General features: G+C 48.8%; 1 protein-coding gene across 1 annotated transcript; it reads right to left on the reverse strand.

Moving 5' to 3' along the window:
• Positions 1 to 1937: 1937 nt before the first annotated feature.
• NOL11 (nucleolar protein 11) lies at positions 1938 to 27970 on the reverse strand. The gene is made up of 18 exons (XM_055130752.1): positions 27799 to 27970; positions 25535 to 25648; positions 25361 to 25417; positions 23099 to 23247; positions 20975 to 21032; positions 18915 to 19059; positions 13749 to 13937; positions 12599 to 12675; positions 11759 to 11882; positions 10727 to 10815; positions 9855 to 9926; positions 8969 to 9153; positions 8613 to 8738; positions 8090 to 8305; positions 5626 to 5704; positions 5104 to 5196; positions 3590 to 3697; positions 1938 to 3254 (listed from the first exon to the last, which is right to left on the reverse strand). The coding sequence occupies exons 1-18, from the start codon at positions 27937 to 27939 to the stop codon at positions 3138 to 3140; spliced, it is 2139 nt and encodes a 712-aa protein (XP_054986727.1). The 5' UTR covers positions 27940 to 27970; the 3' UTR covers positions 1938 to 3137.

Raw genomic sequence — 27970 nt, forward strand, 5'->3', positions numbered from 1 at the left:
TGTCTTCCCTGGCTGCCCCAACTGTTTATTCCTATCCCAGTAAGCGGGGACCGGAAGTGGGGCGAGCAGGAGGAGGTGCGGGAGGAAGGAAGTGCTCTGGTTAAAAACAGCTCCAGTGGGCCGGGGAGGGATCGTGCCTGCCAGCCCACTCCCCCAGGCCCGACTCGGCTACCTAAGTGTGCACTTCACTCTCCGCCAGCAACCTACGCCCAGCGACTCCCACCAGCGGTGACACATCACTGCCAGGCAGGACCCCCCTGGCCTTCCCAAGGGGGATAACTTTGCCCCTCTTTTTTTTTTTTTTTTACAGTACTGGGGATGGAATCCAGGTCTCTGTGTGCAAGGCAAGTGCCCTACCTCCAGGAAGCCCTCAGCCCGCCTCTTCCTGACGGCACCACTTCCCTCCCGTGAGCGCTGCTGGCTGGCGGTGTGGCCCAGCTCCCGAATGGTTTAAGTCAGTTGCACCGTTCGTTCAATGCACACAACGGAGCTGGGGCTTGGCCCTCCCTCCCCCCACCGCACGTCCGGAAGACCCACGCCCCCACCACACTGCATAGGGCAGCTCTTAGAAAGGGGCCTGCTAGATGGTTTCTGCAGCTCTTCCTAGTTCTGCGGTTTCTCAGAAGTAAGCGACTGGGGCCCGGGACGTGGCTCAGTGGACGAGCGCTGGCCCTGCCTCGCGGCTGTGAGGCCCTGGCTTCCTTCCTCAGCACGCCCACAAACTTAACAAAAAACCAACTCAAGGGGCTGGAGCGATAGCACAGCGGGTAGGGCGTTTGCCTTGCACGCGGCCGACCCGGGTTCGATTCCCAGCATCCCATAGGGTCCCCTGAGCACCGCCAGGAGTAATTCCTGAGTGCATGAGCCAGGAGTAACTAACCCCTGTGCATCGCCAAGTGTGACCCAAAAGCAAAAACAAAAACAAAAACAAAACCAACTCAAGAGTTCCACAAGGGCTGGAGCAATAGCACAGCGGGTAGGGCATTTGCCTTGCACAAAGCCAACCCGGGTTCGATCCCCAGCATCCCATGTGGTCCCTCCATGCAGTGGAGGCTAATTCCACTGCAATGCAGAGCCTGGACGCAGGGCAAGGAGTATGGGAGCGGGGAGACCCACCATCAGAGGTTTTCACCACACCCAGGAGGGCAGGGCGTGGTGGAACTGCCACCAGGAGTCTGAAGAAAGCAAAGCTTTTCCAAGTCCAGGAGCTGGAAAGGGCACAGGACAGGCATCTGGCGTGGCTGGGTCTCCTGCAGGCAGAGCACGCATGCGCACCCTTGAGTTGTCTCCCAGCCTTATGGAATTTCAAAGCAAAGCTAGACTTTTGCCCGACCTCCTCTATGAAAACGTTAGTTCTAAAGTTACAAGTGAAATCAGTAGCCATACACCCTTGACTTAATCCTGGGGGCCATATGCGATGTCTGGGGTGTGGGATCAATTTGCTCTAAGGCAGACTTAAGAATTTTGAGGGTTGGGGGCTGGAGCAATAGCACAGCAGGTAGGGCATTTGCCTTGCACGGGGCCAACCTGGGTTCGATTCCCAGCATCCCATATGAGCACCGCCAGGAGTGATTCTTGAGCGCAGAACCAGGAGTAACCCCTGTGCATCACCAGGTGTGACCCAAAAAGAAAAAACAAAAGAAAATAAAAAGAAAAAAAAAGAATTTTGAGGGGTGAAGAAATAATACAGTGGGTGAGGTGTTTGCCTTGTACACAGCTGAGCTGGGTTCAATCATGGTAGACTGCAGAGGAGCACTTACATGTATGAGACCCTGGGTTCAACCCCAGTACCTGTCCCTTTCTCCCCCTCAAAAGAAAAGCTTAGGGAGGGATCTGCCCATCATTTTGTTTTTTATTTACACTCAAGTTTCTCAAGAGAAAACAGATAAAAGGACACTTTTTTTTTTTTGAGCCACAGGTAGGGGTCATTTCTGGCGCAGTTTGGGGGACCATGTGGGGTGTCAGGGATTGAGCTCCTGTGGGCTGCCTGCAAGGCAAGTACCTGCTGTACTAGCATGCTGGCCCAGAAGATACTTTTTTTGCTGTTTCTGGAACACACCTGGTAATGTGCAAGGTACAATGTAGCACTGAACATGGCACCTGAACCAGCCTCATGCATGCAAGGCCAACGCCTGAACCCCTGTACTCTCTCTCTGCCCAGGCCTTAGCCGCCCAGGGCATGGTTCAGTGTCAGGGCTAGAGGATGTGATGCCGCCTGGGGCCTGTCACGCAGGGACCCCAGCGGGGCTGGGATCTGAAGCTGGGTCAGGCGCCGCCTGGCACTCGTGCTACCTGCTGTACTAAGTCCCAGTTTAGTTCAAACACCCAGTTTGGGGTTGGTGAGAGGGTACAGTGGGGAGGGCGAGCTAGCCTTGCACGCACCCGACCAGGGCTCAATCCCTGCACCCCATACGGGTGCCTCAGCCTGTCAGGAGTTCATTTCTGACTTCGGAGCCAGGAGTAATCCCTGAGCACCACGGGGTGTGGCTCCCCACTCCCCCAAATGTCAAAAGGGCTAAAAGTGATACAGTACACCTTACTACAAATTTGTGTATTAGAGGGTATTAGAAGAAATCGGTTCAACAGAATAGAATGCCAAATACTGGAGTTACAGAAAGAGAAGTACTTTAAACTGGGTAACCAGGGCTTGTAGGACTACGGTCACCAACATTGTCAACCTGTTTTCTGAAGATGAGTTTCAGTGTTTGGGGATGCACCTTCACAACACTAGTGAGCAAAGCTTCACAGAGGTGACCGGAGAGGCGCCATCGACCCGGGGCAGCAGGGACAGGAGGAGCAGATGGGACAGTGGAATGCCAACCTCACACAGCTGCGTTCTTTCTGGAATTCCAGTGTCAGTGGTGGCATTTTATTAAAAGAAAAGTTGTTGCAAACACATAAGAAATTAGACGTTTTATCAATAAACAAATTAAGTTTACTTAAAATTAGCTCTGTGACATACTTTTTCCTAGTTTCAGAACCTGGTCCCTAGTCCATGAACCACCAGGGTCCCGTGGGGCCGAGGCCAGAGCTTGGGGCACCGGGACAGTCCACACAGGTCCGGGCCTGCACGGCTGCCGCAGCCGGAGGAGGGTTCGCCGGGAGAGCTCCACGAGACCCCCGCGCGGGCTGGGCTGTCAGAAGAGTTCCAGCACTTCGATGGAATATAAGTCTCTACTAGTTTTTTCTTGATTTAATTTCTGCAGTTCACGAAAACTTACTTCAATCTTATTGAGTTCAGAACAAATGCATATCTACAGAAAAAAAATTTATAATATATTAACATGATGCTCATAAGAAATTCCTCATGATTATATACTGCTCCAAGGAGAAGCATTTTACACACTTTTACACACACACACACACACACACACACACACACACACCCCTTATATATTTTTGTTGTTTTGCTTTGGAGCCATACCCAGAAGTGCTTGGTATTTAGTGCTGGAGATCAAACCAGAGTTGGCTGTTGTGGAAGGCAAGTGATTCAACCCTTGTACCACCTCTCTCGCCCCAAGAATAAAACATAATCTAGGCAATACTTTGGTTCAAACAGAATTAAGTATATATATAAAGATTTACAAACCTGGGATTTCACAAACTTGTAAAGACTTAACAGTAACCTTTTTGCTTCTGGTATCATTACGACGACAGTGAAGTTAGCATCTAGCAGAAGGCATATCCAGTCCATGATCTGTAGACAAACAGGACGAGGAAATGAAGACTTTATAGCATGTATGCATTCCACTCCTCTGCGCCCTCTCCCCTGCCATCAACGAAGATTTGACTGTTTTGGGGCCACACCACCATGTGGTGCTCAGGAGCTACTCCTGGCTGTGTTGGGGAACTGAATGCAATCAATGCTCGAGATCAAACCAGGGTCTGCTACATGCAAGGCAAACGCTTTAATGCTGTACTCTCTCTGGCCTTAGGAAGTTAAGATGTTCAACTTTAAGTTAACACATCTGACAACATTCACAGGTGAATCAGTTGTGAAAAAAACAAGTCTTTTTAAGTCTGTGATAGAGAAATGTTTTCCTTTCTCTCCGTGGTATGAGGGCAGCTGGGGGACACTGGGGGCGACTCGGGAGATCCTCCCAGTGGTTCTCAGAGTTCCACAAGGTGCTAAGGAGCCGGCCTGTGCCTCCGATCTCTTTTAAGCTATAATATTAAAAAAAAAAAAAATGACTTCTGCTTTGGGATTTTTTTTTTCTTCCCCATTTTTAGCTTTTAAAAATTCTTTTAAATGCCCAGACAGACAGTACATGAGGTGACTTTGCATGTGGCTGACTCTGTAAAATCCCTGGCACCACTGAGGGTCACTCTTGCACAGACAACCAGGAATAGCCCCTGAATACCACTGGGTGTGGTCGAAACCCATGTCCCAAACTGAAGCTTTTCCATTAACTTTTTTATCGGTGGGGTGAGAGGGGGAGGAACAAGTTTTACTTATTTTTTTTTTTTTTGCTTTTTGGGTCACACCTGGCGATGCACAGGGGTTACTCCTGGCTCTGCACTCAGGAATTACCCCTGGCGGTGCTCAGGGGACCATATGGGATGCTGGGATTGGAACCCTGGTTGGCCGCGTGCAAGGCAAACGCCCTACCCGCTGTGCTATCTCTCCAGCCCCCAAAAGTTTTACTTATTTATCAAAAAGTTTTAGAGAAAATGTAAGGAGGGACAGGAAGTCCGTCTCTTAGGTTGTAATGTGGGCACCAGAGAATGCTGTTTCTTAATTTTTCAGGGTGTTGGGGGGGCTCTCCGGGGCCACTCCTAGAGGCTCGGTGTGTTGTGCAGGTCTAAAGGTTCAGAGTTGAGGCTGATGTGCTGTTTGGCCAAGGCCTGCTGGGGTCACCAGAGTCACCCCAGGATACCTGGGAGCTCCCTGGACTGCAACCAAGGGTGCCTGAGAGACCAGAGACGCAGAGGACCAAGCCTGGGGACCCGCACACACAGCATCCGCTCTAGTCCCCCGAAAGCCCTGAGAAGGGCCACAATAAAGCACAGGAGCTGGTGGGTAGGTCTCCTGGACTCCCTTTCGGGGTGACTACCCAGCTGCCAGGGCCCCCCGCAGGGCAGCCCTTCCCAGAGGCGCCTCACCTGGCTCAGGGTGGGAGGATGTGTCCCAGGAAGAGTCATGGTTGCATTCTCATTGCACTTGAGATACAAGAAATACAAATAGTGGAGGAAGAGCTGCGGAGGAAAGTGACAAACATTTCAGTACCTCAATGGAAAAGCTGCTCTCTACACAAAGCTAACAGGGTGGGGGAAGGAAGCTTTTCAGAGGCGAGTCATGGAACTATATGTAAAACAAACGAAACGAACAATGACGGTGGGAAAGGCAGCAGTCAGGCGGGCACGGTGAGGTGGTGAGGGTTCGCTGGCTCCGGAGGGCCCGCAGGGAGCTCTCTCTGCTCATAAATAAACCTGGTTTACTCAGATGGGGTGGGGCGGGGTGGGGTGGCTCTGAGATGCCATCCCACTCTCCAGTCCACCAGGGGCTGGGAACACCCACCCACCCCGAGGCACTGAACCATCTTTCAAATGCCCGACACGCTGCTGAGAAGTGAACAAACTTGAAAGCAGAAATAAAGCTCTGCAGGGAGAGGTACCACCACTCACAGTGACATGCTGGGCTGGGATGTCTTTCAAGTGCGACAGGAGGAAGGTCTCGCTATATGCAGAATGAAGAACTGCGTTTCTGCTTTGGAATAAAGGAAACTCTTACTCAAGTGTTGGAGCTGGGGAGAGTGCACGGTGCGGAGGGCACTTGTTTGGTGCGCAGCCGACGCGGTGTGGATCCCCGCATCCCATCTGGTCCCCCGAGCCCTGTCAGGAGTGATTCCCGAGTGCAGAGCCAGGAGTAAGCCCCAGCACTGCTGAGGATGGCACCGCAAAATCAAGAGTATTCTACTGAAATGAGAAAAATCCCTTTCCTAGTATTACTGTTCTGAATTTATGTACTGCTCCCCCCCCTTTAACTTTTGAGGACTCCCATGAAGAGTATGAGGGCTTAAAGTATGTCTTGCAAGCATCTTGTCATGAGTTCAAATCCCTAGAGTGCCACATGTGCTAAGCACAAAGCCAGTCTGGTGGTCCCTGGCACTACAATTTCCAGCTGTGCCTCAGTCAGGTGTGTCTAAGAACCACCGGAAAGTAGGGCACCACAGCCAGCAGGACCCCTCTATCCCAGCACACACACACACAGTAAGACACCAGAGCTGTATCTTGTGGATATGAACAGAGTGTCACCGTAGTGAGCACGTGTCTAAATGCCTCAGCTCGGGGCCGGAGCGATAGCCACAGCGGGTAGGGCGTTTGCCTTGCACGCGGCCGACCCGGGTTCGATCCCTGGCATCCCATATGGTCTCCCAAGCACTGCCAGGAGCAATTCCTGAGTGCAAAGCCAGGAGTAACCCCTGAGCATCGCTGGGTGTGACCCAAAAAGCAAAAAAAATAAAAAAATAAAAAAATAAATGCCTCAGCTCAGTGGTAGGATTTGGTGCCCAACACGGCCCCGTTATGTCTGAGCCCACAGTGGGGTGTGCGGACATCACTGAGGCACACACAGTAGGGGGCAGAATAAATAACCGGAAGAGCCTCACTTTTCTATAATTTTTTTCTTTTTGGGTCACACCTGGAGATGCACAGGGGTTACTCCTGGCTCTGCACTCAGGAATTACCCCTGGCCGTGCTCAGGGGACCATATGGGATGCTGGGATTTGAACCCAGGTCGGCCGCGTGCAAGGCAAACGCCCTACCCGCTGTGCTATCTCTCCAGCCCCTTTTCTACAATATTTTGTTGCTGAGCACTGACCATCAGCTGACCTGGAATAATCTCACTTAGGAATAAATGAGCTGACTTGCCCTTCAGGGTGCCACTGTTTAGTTTCAATACTAATTTTGAGAACACCCTGTTTTTGTGGGTGTGTTGGTGCTGCAGTGCTAGGAGCTATTCCTGGCTCAGTGCTCTTGGCTCGATTGCTCCCAGCAGCAATATACCAGGTATCACCAAGGATCAAAGCTGAGGCTCCTGTGGCTCTGCCCTGCCTGTTTACTGTATTCAAGCTTTTACCTATCTATCTATCTATCTATCTATCTATCTATCTATCTATCTATCTATCTATCTATCTATCCATCCATCTATCTATCTATCTATCTAGACTGGAGCCATAGAATAGTGGATAGGACGTTTGCCTTGCATGCAGCCGACCCAAGTTCATTTCTATATTCAAGCTTGCTTCTATCTATCTATCTATCTATCTATCTATCTATCTATCTATCTATCTATCTATCTATCTATCTATCCATCCATCCATTTGGCGATGCTCGGGGGCAGGCTGAGGGCACTGGGATGCCAGGGATTGAACCCAGAGGGGCGCATGCACGGGAAATGCTCTCCTGGCAGTACCACTGCTTTAGCCCCCTTTTGCAGACTGTGTTCAAACTTTCCTATTTCTGCTGCTTGTCCCCTGCTGTTAGTGTCTGAGCCAGAGCTGAGGTGTAGGGAGACCAAGCAACACCGGGCAACAAAGCTGGGTGAGCATACGAAAGGCAAGCACCTCAACCCGGGCCTCTTTCTGGCCTCCAAACTTGTATTTTTAACTCTTTGGATCATACCCAGCAGTGCTCAGGGAGTTACTCCTGACCTCCCTCAGGCACGTTTGGTGCCAGGGGTCAAGCCAGGACTGTCTGCGTGTGAGGCACGCACCTCTTATCCCTATGTTATTCTGTCCCTCAATTTTATGCTTTTGATTTATATATTTTAGGTTACAACTGGTGTTGCTCAGGACTTACACTTGGCTCTGTGCTCAGGAATCACTCCTGGCGGGCTTCAGAGGAGCTATAGGTGTTGGGGCTTGAACCTGGGCCAGCCTCATGCAAAGCAAGCACCCTACCCACTGTACTATGTCTCAGGCCTTCAGTTTTTTCTCTTTTAAACAAAAACTTAAAGTCAGTGTGACTTAACTAAGAAAACTGGTGTAAGAAAGCAATTTCAGTGAAATTAATTTCCAAACAGAAACTTAATGATCTCAGGACTCCATGGCTGCCTGGGTCCGACAGAGCAAGGCCGTGTCAAGGATACAGCAGAGCTGCTCGCTTTGGCACGACGGGGCAGGCGGTGGTCTCCTCTCGCGGGTCCTGAGGCCTCTCACACTTCTCACAGCTGTCTTCTCTGGGGGTGAAGCCGTTCTGAAGAATCTCGGGCTGCTGCTCCATTTTCTCCCCGTCGGCAGCGTCGATGTAGTCAGACACCGACTCCACACTGATGTCAGTCTCCTTGAGACTGTCGTCGCCAATACTGTGCCGCCCATCGAAAGCAACGCGTTAATTCATGAGGGATTTTAGCAACCTAGTAACATCACAGATCAGAAAAGGCAGCGAGGGGCTGGAGCAACAGCACAGACACAGCGGGTAGGGCGTTTGCCTTGCACGCGGCCAACCTGGGTTCGATTCCCAGCATCCCATAGGATCCCCCGAGCAACACCAGGAGTAATTCCTGAGAGCAGAGCCAGGAGTAACCCCTGAGCATCGCCGGGTGTGACCCAAGAAGCAAAAAAGAAAAAAAAAAAAAAGGGCAGCGAAAGGCCTGCTGGCTTCTGAGTTACCTCAAAAAGATTTTCAGGCAGGCGCAGGTGGCGGATTCGGGGATGTCGGGGAAGTGCTGGAGGCAGAGCTGCAGGACCTGCACATCGGCGCGTTCCAGGGCGGCCAGCAGGAGGCCAGGGCACAGGCTAGACTCCAAAAGAAACCCATCAGTAAAAACATCTTTACACAACACAACCACAACTGGGCATAAGTCCCAAGTCCGTGCATGGAAACTGGAACCTGGGGCTGGGGATGTGGCTCAAGCGGCAGAGCCTGGCATGTGTGTGGCCCCGGGTCTCCAAGGAACACCTAGAAGGCTGGAAAAATGAGCCCCAGGGAGCCGTGTCTATGCAAGCTGGCGCGCGGAAACACTTACCTGTAAGACAGCACGTGGGTCTGGATAAGCTGCATCAGACAGTTGCGGGGGTAAAACGACGGTTCTGCTTGACGTCGTTCCAGAAGCCCCGTGACTATGTCTCCAATGATGGTTTGAAAGTCAGGTGTCCGTTTAGTAGCTAAAAATTTACGCAGTTCCACTTCAATATGTTTTTCTGAGTCTTTCTGAAAAGGCGGCAGGAAAGGGATTCAGTCTGGACCATTACGAACTGCCACTCTGAACTTAACGGGTTCCTAACATTTTCTCAAGTTACAACTATCCATGACAAGTATCCGGACACTGTGAAACTAGTGGATGTGACATTTTGCCTCACAACACACAAAGGATGAAGGGCATAGGGATCAAAATCTTTGGGAGTTTAAGTGACCAATGGATTCAACGCGAAGTGGACTGAGATAATGGTGCGGCCAGTGAGAGCCAGAGAAGCGAAGTATGAGCTCACCTGATAACCCAAGGGCACCCAACCTAGAGACAGAAAACTCACTCGGGATGAAAATGAGATGGGATTTCTTTTTCCTTTTTTTTTGCTTTTTTAGTCATACCCGGCAATGCACAGGGCTGGCATTGCACAATGCACAATTCCTGGCTCTGCACTCAGGAATTACCCCTGGCAGTGCTCAGGGAACCATATGGGATGCTGGGAATTGAACCCGGGTTGGCCACATGCAAGGCAAACGCCCTACCCGCTGTGCTATCACTCCAGCCCGAGATGGGATTTCTTTCAACCGCTTGAGTCTTTTCTTTTTGCTACTCAATGTCTTTTGTTTCTGGGTCCCTCAGTGGCAGCTGGTGGGCATGGCTGGGTGACAGAGTGCCCAGCTCTCAGAGCTCTCTCCCCTGCCTCGCTTCTGTTCTTCAGGTTTACCTTTATTGCTGAGAGAAGTTTAGATGCTGAAACCTCTTGCTGTCCACTCGTCTCAACTTTTCTTCTCCTCAACTACAATCAAATTATTAGGATAAAAAGTTAATACAAAATAGCCCATGTACACTTGAAAGGGTATGAAATACCTCAATGATCATGTGACGCTTTTGTTGTAGTAAGGACTTTCTAAAGGTGCCCCTAAGGTAAAGGGAAAGAGCAGAGAGTGTGGGCGACACCCCCGGGGAGCATATATCACGGTTTTGAAACACACACATGCACGCACACACACTCGGCTAGAGGTAATACAATCCAGGCTCTTCCTCTGAATGGGACTGACCCGGGTTCAATCCCCAGCACTACATTTGGTCCCCTGAGCCTGCCAGGGCTGATCCCAGACCACAGAGCCAAGAGTAGGCCTGAACACAGCTGGGTGTGGCTCCAAACAAACAAGGGAGGGGGAGAAAAAAATTAGAGAGATATCCCCACCCCAGGAATTATGAAAATAACACTTTGATGTGCAATAACTCTTTTTTGGTTAAAGGCTATTGGTTTCTAAGCTCTGTGTGAAATTACCATGTTATTTAGATAAAATCTAATAGAGATGAACAGGAATATTCTTTTAAAATTATTTTATTTTGGGCCCACACTGGAGTTGCTCAGCGCTTACTCCAGGGTCTGTGCTCAGGGACCATTCCTGGTGTTCTTGGGGGACCATATATGGAGCCAGGGATTGAACCTGGGCTGGCTGTGTGTGAGGCAAGCACTCTAACTCGCTGTGTTCTCTCTCTGGTCGCGGGAGGTCTGTTTTTCAAACTCACACTTATTTATTTATTCAATGCTTGTACTCACATCCCTGTAAGACTCTCGAGACTCACCGTTCTCTTTGACTGCTCTGTGTTCTGGGATCCATCTTCATTTTCCTGGGAAGTCTCCCAATTTACAAACTGGGGCACAGTGTAGGAGCCTAAGAAAACACAAAATACATGTTCTGGAACCTCTTTACCAATTGCTATTTCTCTCTTTCTTTTTTTCGCTTTTTGGGGCATACCCGGTGATGCACAGGGGTTACTCCTGGCAGTGCTTGGGAGACCATATGGGATGCCGGGGATTGAACCCAGGTTGGCTGTGTGCAAGGCAAACGCCCTCCCTGCTGTGCTATTGCTCCAGCCCTCCAATTGCTATTTCTCAAGCAAACCTTTGCACGCTGGAGCTCTGGGTTCCTTCACAGTACCATATGAGCCCCAAGCACCACAAGAACAGCCCCAGGTACTGCCCGGTGTGGCCCCAAATAATACCCATGTACAATTCAAGAGAAGTTTTCAAGTTGAATTAATTCTACTAAGACCTTCCATGCAGTAAACCATGTGAAAAATCTGTCTGGAGAGATGTATCAGTGGGCTGCAGCTAACACTCAAGAGACCGGGTACAAAGCCTGCTACCACACAACCCCCTGGTAAGAGTGATCCCCAGCGACACGCTCGCTACTGACCCAGAGTACTGCCCAGTGAGCCTCTGTGTCGTGCACCCCCACCACTTCGGTAAAAGGCTAAGCGCCAACAAGTCACCAACAAATAATGCTTCTCCTGAAGCCAGAACACCGGAGTTACAAAGAGCAGAGCTTCGCAGTGCTGGCGCCATCCAGAGTACTATCTGGGTAGCGCAGGTCAGTGACTGCGCCAAGTGGGAAAGGATGGCAGGAGTCACAGCATGGGCAGTGGGGAGGATGCTTGCTTTGCATGCGACTGACCCAGGTTGGATCCCATGTAGCACCCTACATGGCCCCTAGGTCTGCCAGGAGTATGCCCTGAGCACCACCGGGACTGGCCCCCAAACAGAAACAATCCCACCTACCAAACTGGAAGCTAATAAAGTGGTTTATGGCACAACAGACACATTTAAGATCGTACCTGGTTCCTGACTATGCTTGAGTTTCCCAAGAGCACCAGCTAATGATGACACTTCACACTTATATGGAATCACAGTTAGAAATTTTCCATGTAGCATGAATAAATTTTCTCCATAATACCAGAGCTATCAAGAAATGTAACAGAAAAAAAGTTAGCAATGAAACAAAGTTTTTCCTCTAAGATCTGACTGAACAAAGTCATACCCTTATAACAATTTATGGTGGTGGGATAGAAACTGGGGCCATGGGAGGTGGGAAAAGTACACTGGTGAAGGGACAGGAGTTGGAACATTACTTGACTGAAATCCAAGCATGAACAACTTTGTAAATGTATGTATCACTGTGGTTCAATTAAAAAAAGTTTATGGGGGGCCAGAGCGATAGCACAGTGGGTAGGGCGTTTGCCTTGCACGCGGCCGACCTGGGTTCGATCCCCAGCATCCCATATGGTCCCCCAAGCACTGCCAGGAGTAATTCCTGAGTGCAAAGCCAAGAGTAACCCCTGAGCATCGCTGGGTGTGACCCAAAAAGCAAAAAAAAAAAAAAAAAAAAAAAGTTTATGGTATGAATAAGCTTAACATATTAGCAGAAAGAGAGAAATCAAAATTAATCAGCTTCCTAGCATAATCTCACACATATAACTTGTTAACTGAGGTAGTTTCATACAATCCTTATTTTGCCCATAACAGCCCAAAGGCTGAGTGTAGCTTTATAAGCAGGAGCCCCCGGGTGAGCCCCTGGCACAAGGTTCCCTGAACACTGCTGGGGGTGGCTCCCAAACCGACACAATAATAAAAACAAACACAACTCCCCAAGTGTGAAAGAAAGTGTGCAAACATACTTGAGCACTGGTGCCTTGCGGTAACTCCTTTGAAGCCTGCAGTGTCTGAAACTTCGTGTTCCATATGGCAAGGCAGTCTATGAGGTAAACAAAAGCAGAAGTCATCCCAAGTACAGATCAAGATGCCCCTGGGGAAGGTGGGAGCAGGGGGGTGAGAGCTGAGCACACACTTCGAGAGAGACAGACAGAGCCAGTCACAGAGACGCAGAGGAAAGAGGCTCAGGACAGGCAGTGGACAGAGCAGGAAGTCCTGCATCTTCCTCTCAATCTGGCCGTCAGCGTTAGACTGCTCTGACAAAAATTTTAGTTACAATGAAAAAACAGGGGGCCAGAGTGATAGTACAGCGGGGAGGGCGTTTGACTTGCATGCAGACAACCAGGGTTTGATCACCTGGTCCCCAGAGCTCACCAGGAGTAACTCCTGAGTGCAGAGTCAGGAATAACCTCTGAGCATCACTGGGTGTGGCCCCCATGCAACAACAGAAGCAAAAAGGACATCAGCCAGGAGAGTTACACAGTGGCAAAGGTTTTCTTTTTCTTTTGGGGGTGGGGGGAGAGGGACTCAGCAATGCTCAGGGATTATTCCTGGCTGTGCTCAGGGACCATATGGGATACCAGGGATTGAAACTCAGTCGACCACATGCAAGGCAAATGCCCCAACCTTTGTGCTAGCTCTCTGGCCCCAAGATGTATTAAAGATTCAGCAAGTACACTGAAATCAAAGGTTTACTCAAGAAACATTTGGAGGTTATAGAAATAATATGACTGAGGGTTGGAGCGATAGCACAGTGGGTAGGGCGTTTGCCTTGCACGCGACCAACCTGGGTTCGAATCCCAGCATTCCAGTAACCCCTGTGCATTGCCAGGTGTGACCCAAAAAGCAAAAAACAAAAATAATTTGACTGAAAAAAAATAATTTGATGATAAAAGGAATAAATAAGTGAAAACGAACAATAGCAAAGGGGCCAGGATATAGCTCAAAAGGCTGTGATGTCCCCTGGCCAGGCAAAGGACCCCAGGTTTGACTTGGCACCATTTGGTCTCCAGCGAACTGCTCGGTGAACTCCCTCAGAGTCTCCCACAAAACAGATTAAAAAGTAGGCTTTGATAGGTTTTCCAAAGGGCTTCCTAATTTGCTGATTTCAGATACCTTTAGCGGCTGGTGATGGGGGTCCCAGCACTGCCACATGGTCTTGGTCCAGGATCGCGAGGGCAGCGCCACTGCGAGAGCTACAGAGCATCACGTCCTTCAGCACCAGTGACCTAACAACCTGCTGACTCTTCTCTGGGTCGCTGGGATGCAGCGGGATCAAGGCTTCATACATGCACCCATCAGAGCCTGGAGGAACAAGGAGGCTTAGTTGGTACAGAATAGTTCTCCTTCTGTTAGAGGTCAACACAGGAAGCTGTTTGCAACATTTTGGCAAGTCCATACAGAAAACAAAAGTCACAGTTTACAACAAACAAATCGGGCCAGGGAGATGAGCAGTGGACTGAGACCTGGATTCCACCCTGGCATGACCTGGTTCCCAAAGCATCATTTGCTGAACAGTGAGCCAGTGAACCACACATATGGTGCAAACACAAAAATAAAGAAATGATTTTAAGAGAGCATTAAAACCTAGGGTGTCCCATCCGATAAAGGGTTGATAACAAGGATATACAATGCACTAGTTGAACTCCACAAGAAGAAAACTGCCAACCCGATCAAAATATGGGATGATGAAATGAACAGAAACTTTCCCAAAGAAGAAATCCGAATGGCTCAGAGGCACATGAGAAAATGTTCAACATCACTAATCATCAGGGAGATGCAGATCAAAACAACCATGAGATATCATCTCACACCACAGAGACTAGCCCACATCCCAAAAAACAAAAACAACTGGTGTTGGCGTGGATGCGGGGAGAAAAGGGACTCTTCTTCACTGCTGGTGGGAATGCCGACTGGTTCAGCCCTTTCGGAAAACAATATGGACGATTCTCAAAAAATTAGAAATTGAGCTTCCATTTGACCCAGCAATACCACTCCTGGGAATATATCCCGGAGAGGCAAAAAGGTATAGTAGAGATGGCATCTGTATTTCTATGTTCATTGCAGCACTGTTTACAATAGCCAGAATCTGGAAAAAACCAGAGTGCCCCAAAACAGATGACTGGTTAAAGAAATTCTGGTACATCTACACAATGGAATACTATGTAGCCGTCAGAAAACATGAAGTCATGAAATGTGCATATAAATGGATCAACAGGGAAAGTATCATGTTGAGTGAAATGAGTCAGAAAGAAAGAGACAGACATAGAAAGATTGCACTCATATGTGGAATATAATGTAACTGAGAAGTACAAGTTGGCAATGATGCAATTTCTGGCAGATATCTCTCTGGACTTAGTTACTAAAATACTAAAATACAGAAACCCAAAACCGAGAGGCCGCTGAGTGTTGTCACTCGACCTCATACCTCTTCATTCTCAGCAATGGAAAAAATTATCTAATGCTTCCTTTTCAGCAGGTCTGACTTTAGGGGAGAGACTCTCCAAACAATAATAGTGAGTTTTGTTGAAATACTGAATGCAATCCAAGTGAAAGTAAAGTGAAATTTATTAGTTACACAGGCGGGGGGGGAGGGGGCTCCGCTAAGGGCGTGGGGGGGGCTAGGGGTGTGAGGGTGCGGGGTGGAGCTATACTGGGATTCTTGGTGGTGGAATATGTGCACTGGTGAAGGGATGGGTGTTCGAGCAGTGTATAACTGAGACTTAAACCTGAAAACTTTGTAACTTTCCACATGGTGACTCAATAAAAAAATTAAAAAAAAAAATAGATGCTAGTCTATGCATGATTTCTTATTAGCAAATCTGTATGTTCATATAATCTATTTACTTCTGCAAGTATATATTCTATGTTGCTAATTATATGAAATTTTCACTCAATCTCTTTCCAAGGATTTCATCTATAAAAATTTAGTCTCAGAGAACAACTCAGGAGTCTTACTGTTGCATTTCACTATCTTTTTTCATGAATGTTTTTCATTTTACTGAAAATGCTTCTCTAAAGCATTCTCTTTAAGTTTAAAAATGTACCACACTATATCACATTAAATGAAAAAGCAGTTACTTGATGATATAACCTTTTACAGATATTACATTATTTTCTCTGCTATTTATTTGTATATTCAATCTCAGTAAAAATAATAAAGGTTTTTTTTTTTTTTTTTTTTTTGCTTTTTGGGTCACACACAGCGATTCTCAAGGGTTACTCCTGGCGGTGCTTGGGGGACCATATGGGATGCCGGGGATCGAACCCGGGTCGGCCGCGTGCAAGGCAAACGCCCTACCCGCTGTGCTATCGCTCCGGCCCCCATAAAGGTTTTCTTAACATCTAAATAAATAAATAAATAAATAAATAAATAAATAAATAAAACCTAGGGTGTGACTGAGTACAGCAGATAAAGGAGCTTGCCTTGCATACCATCCACCTGGGTTGGTCCCTGGCATGACATACGATCCTACAAGCACTGCCAGGAGTGAACCCTGACCCCCGAGGGTATGGCCCCAAAACAATCTGAGTCAGCATTAAGATTCTATAGCCACTGGGGCTGGAGTGATAGCACAGTGGACAGTGTGTTTGCCTTGCACTCGGACGACCCGGGTTCAATTCCCAGCATCCCATATGGTCCCCCGAGCATCGCCAGGAGTAATTCCTGAGTGCATGAGCCAGGAGTAACGTTGTTACTGTGCAACACTGGGTGTGACCCAAAAAAAGAAAAAAAAAAATTTATAGCCATTAGATAAATTTCTGTGATAATTAAAAATTTTGAGAGGAAAAAAAATTTTTTTTTGCTCAGTATATTTAAAAAAAATTTTTTAATTAATGAATTACCGTGAGGGTACAGATACAGATTTACATATTCTCGTGCTTGTGTTTTCATCATACACAGCTTGAGTACCCATCCCTCCACCAGTGCCCGTTCTCCACTGATGACCCCATCATCCCTCCCCTCCACACCCCATCCACCCCTCCCCCCGCCCCCCCCGCTCTGTGGCAGGGCATTCCCTTTTGTTCTCTCTCCCTTTTGGGTGTTGTGGTAAGCAATGGAGTTAGAGAGGAAACAATCTAAGTAAAAGGAATTTAGTTCCCCAAAGCCTGCATTTCTCACAAGAAATTAGTATTCAATCTCTACAATTTGTGTGACTTAATTCTATCACCATGAAATCAACATTAAGTTGCTGTGTGTTTTTGAATTGAATTTTGGCAATTTCATGTATCTCTAGTAATGTTACAGAAAAACTTGTTGACCCTGAGAATCAGATTCTTTTCTTTCAATGTTCCATAAGCTAAAACATACTTTGCAAATTTGAATTTAACTTGAAAATAACCAAGACCTGGCCTTAGACCAAGTCTGATGGAAAGCAGTTCCTTTTCAGCCAAGTATCAAATAGATTCCAACAACCTTCTACATATGACAACCAAAGTGCTTGCCTTATAGCTATTGTAAACACTTGCACAATATGAAACTCTCTAAGGGGCCAGAGCCCGTAGGGCGTTTGCTATGCATGTGGCCAACCCCAGTTCAATCCCCAGCACTTCGTATGGTTCCCTGAGCCCACCAGGAGTGGATCCCTGGACGCAGAATAAGATTAAGTCCTGCGCACTGCCTAGTCTGGCCCCCAAACAAAAAGAAAATACCAAAAATACATCCTAAAATTTTAAACAATGGAAACATGGAAATGTGTCCTAAATATAGCTTTTTTTTTTTTTTTGCTTTTTGGGTCACACCCGGTGATGCTCAGGAGTTACTCCTGGCTCTGCACCCAGGAATCACTCTTGGTGGTGCTCCGGGGACCGTATGGGATGCTGGGGATCGAAGCCGAGTCGGTTGCGTGCAAGGCAAACGCCCTACCTGCTGTGCTATCGCTCCAGTCCCTTGTTTTGCTTTTTAAAATCTCCTTTAGATTTCTCAACACAAAACCAAAAATGGGCAGAAGAATATTACAAAGGGGATTTCCCCCTCTTGGAGTATAGAGGTTATACTTTAGATCACTACACACTGGTAAATCCCCAAGCACTATCTATTTTGCTAGTTTTTGGGCCATATCTGGTGGTACTCGGGGGCCTATTCCTGGCTCTGTGCTCGGGTATCACTCCTGGCTCCTGGCAGGGCTCAGGGAACTGTGAGGCACTGGGGGGTGAAGCTGGGTTAGGAATGTGCAAGGAAAGTGCCCAACCCGCTGTCCTATGGAGCACCACTGGGTGTGGCCCCGAACTCCTCCACAATGAAAAATAAAAATTTTGTATTAAAAATTAAAAAAAGGGGTGGGCCAGAGAGATAATACAGCAGTAGGGCATTTGCCTTGCACATGGCTGACCTGGGTTGATTCCTAAGCACAGAGCCAGGAATAAGCCCTGAGTACAAGGGGTGTGGATCAAAAACAAACAAAAGCTGGGGGATGCTGTGGGAGGGTGCTTGAGGGACAGGGCAGTATAGTGGGTAGGGTCAGGCGTGCCCCCAAACCAATAAATTGCACTGTATCACTGTTGTTCCGTTGTTCATCGATTTGCTCGAGCAGGCACCAGTAACGCCTCCATTGTGAGACTTGCTGTTACTGTTTTTGGCATATCGAATACGCCACGGGGAGCTTGCCAGGCTCTGCCGTGCGGGCGGGATACTCTCGGTAGCTTGTCGGGCTCTCCGAGAGGGACGGAAGAATTGAACCTGGGTCAGCCGAGTGTAAGGCAAATGCCCTACCAATGCCACCAATAAATTAACAGATAAAATACAGCCCTTTAATACTAACTTTAGATATAAAGAGGATTTCCCCCTCCTCCTCTACTTCTATAGGTGTCAAGTTACCAGGGCTTACTCTTTATTCTGTGCTCTGGGCACCTTATAGGATACCAAGGATCAAATTCCGGCTGGTTGTGTGCAAGCATGCGCCCTACCCGCTACTGCCCTGCCACCTACTGCTCAAGTCCCAAAACCTTCTTTCCTTTTTTCCAGTACTGAGAACTGAACCCAGGCCCTCACACATGCAGGCGATCGTGCTACTGCGGTCTCTGGGCCTGACCCTGGGGTAAATCTTTAGACTAAGTTCTGTGACCTACAGCAAAGCCTGGACCTCATGTGTCACACAGCCCTGGCAGAGAGGGCCCGAGTCGACCCCCGACTCCGCAGAAACAGTAATGATGGCACATCTGCTTGCATGAACGCAGAGAAAGGGGAAGCGGTAGAGTGAGAAATGGAAATACCTGAGACTCAGACTGGAAACTCCGCAGTGGCCCTCCATGTACAGTCACTCAAAGCCGAAACATACTTACTTAAAGACAGCAGAGAGATGAACTTCCTGTCCACAGAGGCACTGAAACTCTGTATAACAGATTTCTCTTCTTGTCCAAGTAAGAGTGTGAATTTGTTTAACGCACGCGTGTTAAATGTCTGTACATAAGCAAAGTAAGTTCCATGCTGCAAGAAATAAAAACCAGTTTTCTTTGAACTAGTCATTTTTGTTGAAAAAAAGGAAATATTGGGGGATGGGGGGCGGGGCAGGCGGGAGGTTTAGCCAGTTCAGGGCGTACTCCTGGCTCTGGGCGCATCTGTGGACTTAAGTGCCGAGCAAGTGCCTGTACGACTTCTCTGGCCCTGGATTAGTTACTCTTAAATGTTAAGCCCCATTTTCGCTATTTCAGTGAGTGTAACTTCTTGTTGAATCAAATATTTAATTTAGGCACAGAAATAATTTTTTTTTTCTTTTTGGTTTTTTTGGGTCACACCTGGCGATGCTCAGGGGTTACTCCTGGCTCTGCACTCAGAAATTACTCCTGGTGGTGCTCAGGGGACCATATGGGATGCTGGGAATCGAACCCAGGTCGGCCGCGTGCAAGGCAAATGCCCTACCTGCTGTGCTATCACTCCAGTCCCACAGAAATAATTATAAAAAAGTGGTTTGGGGTCATACCCAGAGGTGTTTAGGGATCACTTCTGGTGTGGCTCAGGGGGCCATATGGGATGTTGGAGTGACCACGTGCAAGACAAGAGCCCTACCCAGCATACTATCACTCCAGCTCCCTATAGCAGAAGATCTTTAGATTAAAAAAGTATTTTTAAAATATTAGCGGGGAGGGGCCCACATCCAGAGGTGCTCAGGCTACTCCTGGCTCTGTGGTCAGGGACCACATGTAGTACCAGAATTCACACCACTGTCATGGATAAAGGACACATGCAGGGCAATTCCCTTAACCTTCAAAGCACTTTTTGCGGGGCTGGAGCTATGGTACAGTGGGTAAGATGCTTGCCTTGCATGTGGCCACCCCAGGTTCATCCGCTGACATCCCATATAGTCCCCCGAGTCCATCAGGAGTGATCCTTGAGTGCAGAGCCAGGAGTAAGCCCTGAGCACTGTCAGGTATGTTCCCAAAACAAAAAAACCTCAAACAACCCTGTTCCTCAAATTTTTGGGCCACACCCAGCAGTGCTCAGGGATCCTGGCTGTGCACTCAGGAATTACTCACGGCAAGTTTCGAGACCATATGGGATGCCAAGGATCGAACCTGGGTTGGTTGCATGCAAGGCAAGAGTCCTACCCACTGTAACCCACTGATCGGTCCAGCACAAGTTTCTTAACCTTTATGCTATAGCTCTTTGGTGCTAGATTTTTTTTTTTTTTGAGAGAACACTGCAATCAAATATTAGAGGGTTTATTATTTCTTCTGGCCTCTCCTGTGCATGGGGACTGTGTGGAGCTGGGGATTTGAACCACGGGTCCTGGGTATAGAGCAAGAGGTCCAGTTGTCATTGTCTTCTTTTTTTGGGGGGGTGGGGATGTCCCACACCCAGCATGCTTAGGGGTTACTCATGGCTCTGCATTCAGGAATCACTCCTGTTGGTTGACCTCTAGTCTTTCGAGCCATCACACCACCCCAACTCCACATTTTTGTTTTAAAAATACCACAGCTGGAGTGATAGCACAGCGGGTAGGGCGTTTGCCTTGCACGCGGCCGACCCGGGTTCGATTCCCAGCATCCCATATGGTCCCCTGAGCACCGCCAGGGGTAATTCCTGAGTGCAGAGCCAGGAGTGACCCTTGTGCATCGCCAGGTGTGACCCAAAAAGCAAAAAAAAAAAAAAAAAAAAAAAAAAAAAAAACCACAGCTGGGCCGGAGCAATAGTACAGCGGGTATGGTGCTTACCTTGCACATAGCTGACTCGGGTTCAATACCCTGCATACCATGGTGTTCACCGAGCCTACCCAGAATGAGATTCCTGAATGCAGGACCAGGAGTAACTCCCGAGCATCACTGGATGTGCCCCCACCCCCCGGTAAAATAACATAGGTGACTTTAAAATGCTACAAAATAGGCCAGGAATATAAAGCACTTACTTTTTCAGTAATAAAAATTAAAACCGGGTGCCTAAATACCATGAAGATCTTTGTCCACCTGAAAAAGAAAAATAAATGATACAGGTGATATTTGTCAGGTGCTTACAATATGCTGACATACATCAACTCAAGTAAGTCCCCTAGTTACCCTCTTTTTACTCTTCTGGGGTGGGGCCTGGGGGTTCACACGGCAGTGCTCATGGGACTGTATGTGGTAGAGGATAGAACCAGGAGTGGCTGCTTGCAAGGTCATCCCCTGTACTATCTCTTGGGCTCCAGGGCCACTTCAGGAGAATTCATCAGGGCAGACTAAGTTTGTCCCTACCATTCACTATGCACACGTCTTCTTTTTTAAAAAACTTTTGAGGGAGGTATGGAAAGATTAGCACAGTGGGAAGCTTGCCTTACACACGGCCAAGCTCACTTCCATCCCCGGCACCCCACAAGGCCCTGAGCCCTGCCAGGAGTGATCCCTGAGAGTAGATCCAAGCGTAAGCCCTGAGCACTGCTGAGTATGGCCCCCAAACAAAAATGTTCTGAGTTACACCTGGTGGCGCTCAGGGATCCATGTGGTACTAGCACTCAAACCCAGGCCAACCCAGGCCAACCTCAAAGCATGAGCTCGAGCCCTCTGAGCTTTCTCCTCAGCCCCAAGTTTGTTTGTTTGTTTTTGCTTTTTGGGTCACACCCGGCAGTGCATAAGGGTTACTGTGGCTCAGGAATTACTCCTGGCGGTGCTCAGGGGACCATACGGGATGCTGGGAATCAAACCATGGCCGGCTGCATGCAAGGCAAACACCCTACCCGCTGTGCTATCGCTCCAGCCCCTCTCCTCAGTCCCAAGTCCTTAACTTGGGAATTTAGTCTGAGACAGAACCTGAATAAGCAGCAAATTAACGGAACAGAAAATATGAGGAAATGATGGGGACTGGAGGTGCTGGGATCAGGACAGGTCCCTCGAGCATTTAGGTTATTGCTCCACTTTGATTCTGGAATCTAGGAGAGAAGTCTGCAAGCCCACCGTGATTTCAGTACGACAGACTGCACACTTCTCCGGCAAAACAGGTCCGACCTCGGCAGTCATGGCACTAGAACAGAAACAAATATTCTGGTCTCGTGGACTACCTGTCTCATTTTACATGACTGAAAACTGGACCCGCATGACCTTAAAGTTTCCTTAGTCACCTATCCGTCTAGAGGCTCTTAGGGGTATCATTTTATTCTATTTATTTTGCTTTGGGTGCCACACCCAGCGATACTCAGGAGTTTCTCCTGGCTCCGCACTCAGGAATTACTCCTGTATGTGCTCGGGGACCCATATGGGATGACAGAGATTGAACCTGGGCCAGCCCAATGCAAGACAAACACCCTATCTGCTGTCTCTTGCTCTAGCCCCAAGGGGGTGTTAGTTTAGATAACAGAGGTTAATAACTTAAAAAAGTGTTTGGTTTGGGGGCCAACATCCAACTGTGTCCAGGGCTTATTCCAAGCTCTTGGCTCAGGGATTATACTTGGTGGGGCTTGGGGGATACCAAGGGGCTTGGAGGCTAGTCAGATCCGCCATGTGCAAGGCAAGAGCCCTGCCCGCTGTACCGTCTCTCCAGCCCGTTTACTCATCATTCAGTTTTTGGTTTGGTGGTCACGGCCAGCAAGCTCAGCAGATACTTGCACCCTGGTGCTCAGGAGTCACTGGTCACTCCCTGGGTGTTCGACAGGATACACGGAAGCTGGGAATTGAACCTGGGCCTCCCACATGCAGGTTATGTGCAACAGTGTTCTGATTATCACCCTCCCCGGCCCGGCCCTGGTTTACCTTTGTTTCCCCCCCCCCCCAATTTATTACCCACTGTCCCCCACACCCGAATTTTTAGCACCAAAATGTTTTCAAAAAGGATAAAAGCAGCACACACACGGGAGTGGCCAGGGGCTAGCCCAGTGGTCAGCATGCCGGCCAGAGAGCGGACTGGGTCCCCAGCACCACCTCGTCTCTCAAACACTGCCAGGAGGACTGCGTAACAAGCTAGGAGTATCTCTTGAGCACTGCGAGGTGGGGCCCCAAATCTAAAAGAACAGCAACACAGAGTCTGTTTCCTTTTGGAAACTCCACCAGGTGTGGACACTTACTTAATCACTTCGTCCTCAGAGATCACAGCTTCAATGTCCTGCTGGGGCTCTGCCAGCAAGGCCTCCAAGCCGCGGACCGCGCCTTTCCTGAAGAGCACCAAGGGCTCTGCCCCTTGCACGGACAGTATCCTGCAGACCTCGGCCGACAGCTAGAACATACGGAGTTTCAGTTCCACACCACAGTTTCTGCCACCCCATAAGGAAAAGACACTGACGGCTTGTTTATTGTTAGCAGTGCTGGGGGCACACCGGAGCAGACACGGGCTCCCCTGCTGACCGCAGTCCTGGCTGCCGAGTCCTACTCTCGGGGACCACTTGGGGCTGGAGATCCATCAAACTCAGGCCTTCTGCTGAGCTCAGTTAACTGAACTCTCTTCTCCAGGCAGGCTTATTTTTAAATGACTAATTTGTTTTTCATTTTGATTTATTTTTCCAACTACATAGAGTTCCAAAGTAAAATCTACAATATAAAAATATTCACAAGTGTAACTTTTGTTCCGATTTTTTTTTTTTTTTTTTTGCTTTTTGGGTCACACCTGGCGATGCACAGGGATACTCCTGGCGGTGCTCAGGGGACCATATGGGATGCTGGGAATCGAACCTGGGTCGGCCACATGCAAGGCAAACACCCTACCTGCTGTGCTATCGCTCCAGTCCCATGTTCCGGTTCTTTTTTATCCTGACCCTGTTCTCTCCCATAATCTTTGTTATAGGTTATAGCACATACTCCTGTGTTCCTGGAGGTGCCTGGGGACACTGTGGTACTGGGCTCAATTCTTGGGTGCCTGCAAGTAAAACATGTACCCCATCCCTTTGAGCTATGTCTCCTGCCTGAATAGCCCCTCCTCACTTTTATTTACCTTCAGTCTAACCTTTCACAGTGAATCCTGAAGGTTAGATTTCCACCCGCATTAACCAAAACTATCAGCAAGAAGGACACCAATAGGGGCGGGAGCGATAGCACAGCGAGTAGGGCGTTTGCCTTGCATACCGCTGTCCCGGGTTCAATTCCCAGCATCCCATATGTTCCCCTGAGCAATGCCAGGAGTAATTTCTGAGTGCAAAACCAGGAGTAACCCCTGTGCACCGCTGGGTGTGACCCAAAAAGAAGGAAAAAAAAAAAAGAGGGCACCAATAAAAGCCGCATTCTGAAACCACAACCTCCAAGCCCAGGAAAGTTAACACTGTATATATGTGGTTTGACAACCGAGTCCCCTCTGTAAAGTTCACAATCTTGTTATATGGCAAGGAAAAGTCTGGGGCTGAAGATTTAAGAGTTAAGTCTCAATCAGCTCGACTGTGAGCAGGTTCTACAATGTGCTAACTCACAGTTGGATTTAGAACTGGAAGGAACTACAAAAATTAACAGTCTGAGATCGGGGTTTATAATTGAAAAGCTAATGAACATATATCAGGTCATGAATAGAGAGGGACTGTCCGGGCTTCTTTTTTGCCACAGCTGGCAGTATTCAGGGCTTACTCCTGGCTCAGCACTCGGAGGTCACCACTTCTGGTAGGCCCGGGGACCATATGGGGTGCTGGGGATTGGGCCTGGGTCTGCGAGTGCAAGGCAAACGCATTACCCACTACTATGCTATTGCTCTGGTCCCAGGTTTTCTTGTGTTTGTTTTCTGGCCACACCATGCGGTGCTCAGGGCTTATTCCTGGCTCTGTGCTCAGGGATCACTCCTGGCATTGTTCAGAGGATCAAAAGAGGTGCTGGGGATTGAACCCCGGTCAGCTGGGTGCAAGGCAAGCACCCCACCCACTATCTCTCTGGCCCTGAGAGGGATTGATAGTGTAACATGTGACACTTACAGGGTCTACTCTACTTAAGAAAAGGCCAGTTAAGAGGGTATTCGCTCTGCATAAACGAGGCCCCCTGAGACCCCCAGCACCACCTGGTGTGGCCCAAGTCTCCTGAGCTCCCTCTGCCCCCCCCCCCCCAAGAAAGACAGAAAAGGTACAGGTAAATTCACTTGCTCTCATACGAGTACATCACAATTCACACTCATGGAAATAAGTCTAAGTTTATCATTCTTGAATTACATAAGCTCTCAATCTTCTGGGACAATAAAGCTTATATTTCCAAACATGTTAACTCATGATTTGAGACATGTCATAAAGATATATGAAAACAAGGAAAAAACTGATTATAATTTTATATCACCCTTAGAGTTGCATTAAGGAAAATAACATACAATACAAAATTCATCTCAACAACAGGCTAAATGTTTAAAAAAAAAATCTCAAAAGACTTACTGTAGCTTTAAACACTTTATCCAGGTTTACATCTTCATTATTCCATATTCTCAAGACCTTAAATCAAAACATAATGATTTAAAAAGTACTTCAGCTCTAATACGCCTATAACAAAGCTAACACATCAACATATGGCTCGTATTGTACTTACTATATGAAAGTTCTAACACTCACCTTATTATCATGTACAATGATATACTCTCCCGTTTGAAAGTTGCACACAGCAGGGCATGTTATATTCTGACCTTGTTTCACTGACCAGCTCCCCAAGGGTTTCTGATCTGAAACCTAAGAAAGATGCAATATTCAGTATTGATTTCAGACACTGAGAACACTAAAATTTATGACCGAAACAGAAGAAATAATTAAAATAATAGCACCTGGGGACCAGAGAGATAGAACACCGGGTAGGGTGCTTGCCAGTTCAATCCCCAGCTCCCAATTTGGTTCCCCTGAGGAACCCCAGGAGTAAACGCTGAACCTTGCTGGGGGTGGCCTAGCCCCATGAACAATTAGTAATAGCACTCAGTCAATTCCTTAAATTAAAAAAATTAAGAACAAAAAGACGAGTCCTGAATCATCCAGCACTGTCAGGATTGACCCCCCCTTCTCTTTGAGCACAAGGCCAGGAGTAAATCCTGAGCACTGCTGGATGTGAACCTCCACCAACAAAAAAAGACAAATACAATAAAACAAACAACAATGGCAAATTAACATTTTGTTAACAGTACCATTAAAAAACTGATTTCAGGGGCTGGAGCGATAGCACAGAGGGTAGGGCATTTGCCTTGCACGCAGCCAACCTGGGTTCGATTCCCAGCATCCCATATGGTCCCCCGAGCACCGCCAGGAGTAATTCCTGAGTGCAGAGCCAGGAGTAACCCCTGAGCATTGCCAGGTGTGACACCCAAAAAGAAAAAAAAAACAACTGATTTCAGGTCACAGAGAGCGCAAGGTGCTGGAGTGCCTGGTTTGACTTCCCCTCATGAGGCACCAAGTCCCTAGTACCCTGGGATGTGAACCAAAACCAAAAACTATTTGCCTGAAACACTAATATCAACAATTTCTTTAAAAGTTTTTTTTTGGGGGGCCGGAGCGATAGCACAGCGGGTGGGGCGTTTGCCTTGCATGCGGCCGACCCGGGTTCGATCCCCGGCATCCCATATGGTCCCCCAAGAACCGCCAGGAGTAATTCCTGAGTGCAGAGCCAGGAATAACCCCAAAGCATCGCCTGGTGTGGCACAGCCCCCCCAAAAAAAACTTTTTTTTTTTTTTGCTTTTTGGGTCTCACCCAGCGATGCTCAGGGGTTACTCCTGGCTCTGCACTGAGGAAATCACTCCTGGACAAGCTCAGGGGTCATATGGGTCACTGGGGATAGAACCCGGGTCAGCTCCATGCAAGGCAAGCGCTTTGCCGGCTGTGCTATTGCACCAGCCCCTAAAAATAACTCTAAAAGGCACAGACCTTTTAAAATAGAGATATAGGGGCCGGAGTGATAGTACAGTGGGCAGGGCGCCCACGTGGACCCGGTTTTGATCTCCGGTACCCCATATGATTCTCCGAACACCGCCAGGAGTAATTCCTGAGTGCAGAGCCAGGAGTAACCCCTGAGCATCACCAGGTGTGCCCCTCCCCGGCAAAAAAAAAGAAATATGTCAGAAAAAACAAAAAAACTAATAGACTCCATTATGCCTTTAAATGGCTGTCACTGTCACTGTCATCCCGTTGCTCATCGATTTGCTCAAACGGGCACCAGTAACATCTCCATTGTGAGACTTGTTACTGTTTTTGGCATATCGAATACGCCACGGGTACCTCGCCAGGCTCTGCCGTGCGGGTGGGATACTCTCGGTAGATTGCCGGGAGGAATCGAACCCGAGTCAGCCGTGTGCAAGGCAAACGCCCTACCCCCTGTGCTACGGCTCCAGCCCTTTAGACGGCAGGGGGAATTAGGTACGGATGGATGACTTGGCGCAGGACCGCAAATCTGACTTAGTGCCATCACCTACAAAGTAGGTGCCCGCTTCCTAGCGACACAGATCACTGCTTGGCCGTCCAGACAAAGGTGATGGCTCGGCGGGGCAGGAGGTGTTGCGGGGACAGGGATGGGGACCGGGTTAGGGACAAGGGGGCGGGGCATCAACGCCTCCGGGGACCCGGCCCAGAATTCACCGCGTCAGACAGCTGCACATCAGGGGAGCAAGAAGCGAACCCCGACGAACCTTCTCGTCCCTCCTGGTGTGTGTGTTGGGGGGGGGGGGACACCCGGCCCAGGGCCACCCGCGCACGCCCCATCAGCCCGTGCGAGCGGCTCGGCCGCCGCATCCCTCCGGGGTCCAGCCCGCGTGCGCCTGGACGGCCCGCCGCCGGCCACTCGGAAGCGAGTCGGGTGCCAGAGCCCGGCCCCGCGCCCGCTCCGCCGCGCCCCGCGCCTCACCTTGTAGAGGATGACGGTCCTGCCGCTGTCCGTCACCAGGAACTGGTCGGCTTTGTCGCTCTGCTCCACTCCCAGGAGCCCGTCGGGCCCGGCACCCAGGTGTACCGCGGCCAGCGTGAACTCCTCCTCCAGGGCTGCCATCTTGGCCGAACCTATGCGCCGCCGCGCAGCC

The sequence above is a fragment of the Sorex araneus genome, chromosome 3 (assembly GCF_027595985.1).
Source record: "Sorex araneus isolate mSorAra2 chromosome 3, mSorAra2.pri, whole genome shotgun sequence".
Lineage (NCBI taxonomy): Eukaryota > Metazoa > Chordata > Mammalia > Eulipotyphla > Soricidae > Sorex > Sorex araneus.

Excerpts from the sequence above, each read along its gene's own strand:
- NOL11 (XM_055130752.1), bottom strand. The coding sequence starts at position 27,939 with ATGGCAGCCCTGGAGGAGGAGTTCACGCTGGCCGCGGTACACCTGGGT. Across the intron at positions 13,938-18,914 it reads CATCTCTCTGCTGTCTTTAA|GCTCTGATGGGTGCATGTAT; the intron begins GTAAGTATGTTT and ends TTGTTCCTCCAG. Across the intron at positions 5,705-8,089 it reads CCAAAGCGAGCAGCTCTGCT|AAACGCAGTTCTTCATTCTG; the intron begins GTATCCTTGACA and ends ATTCCAAAGCAG.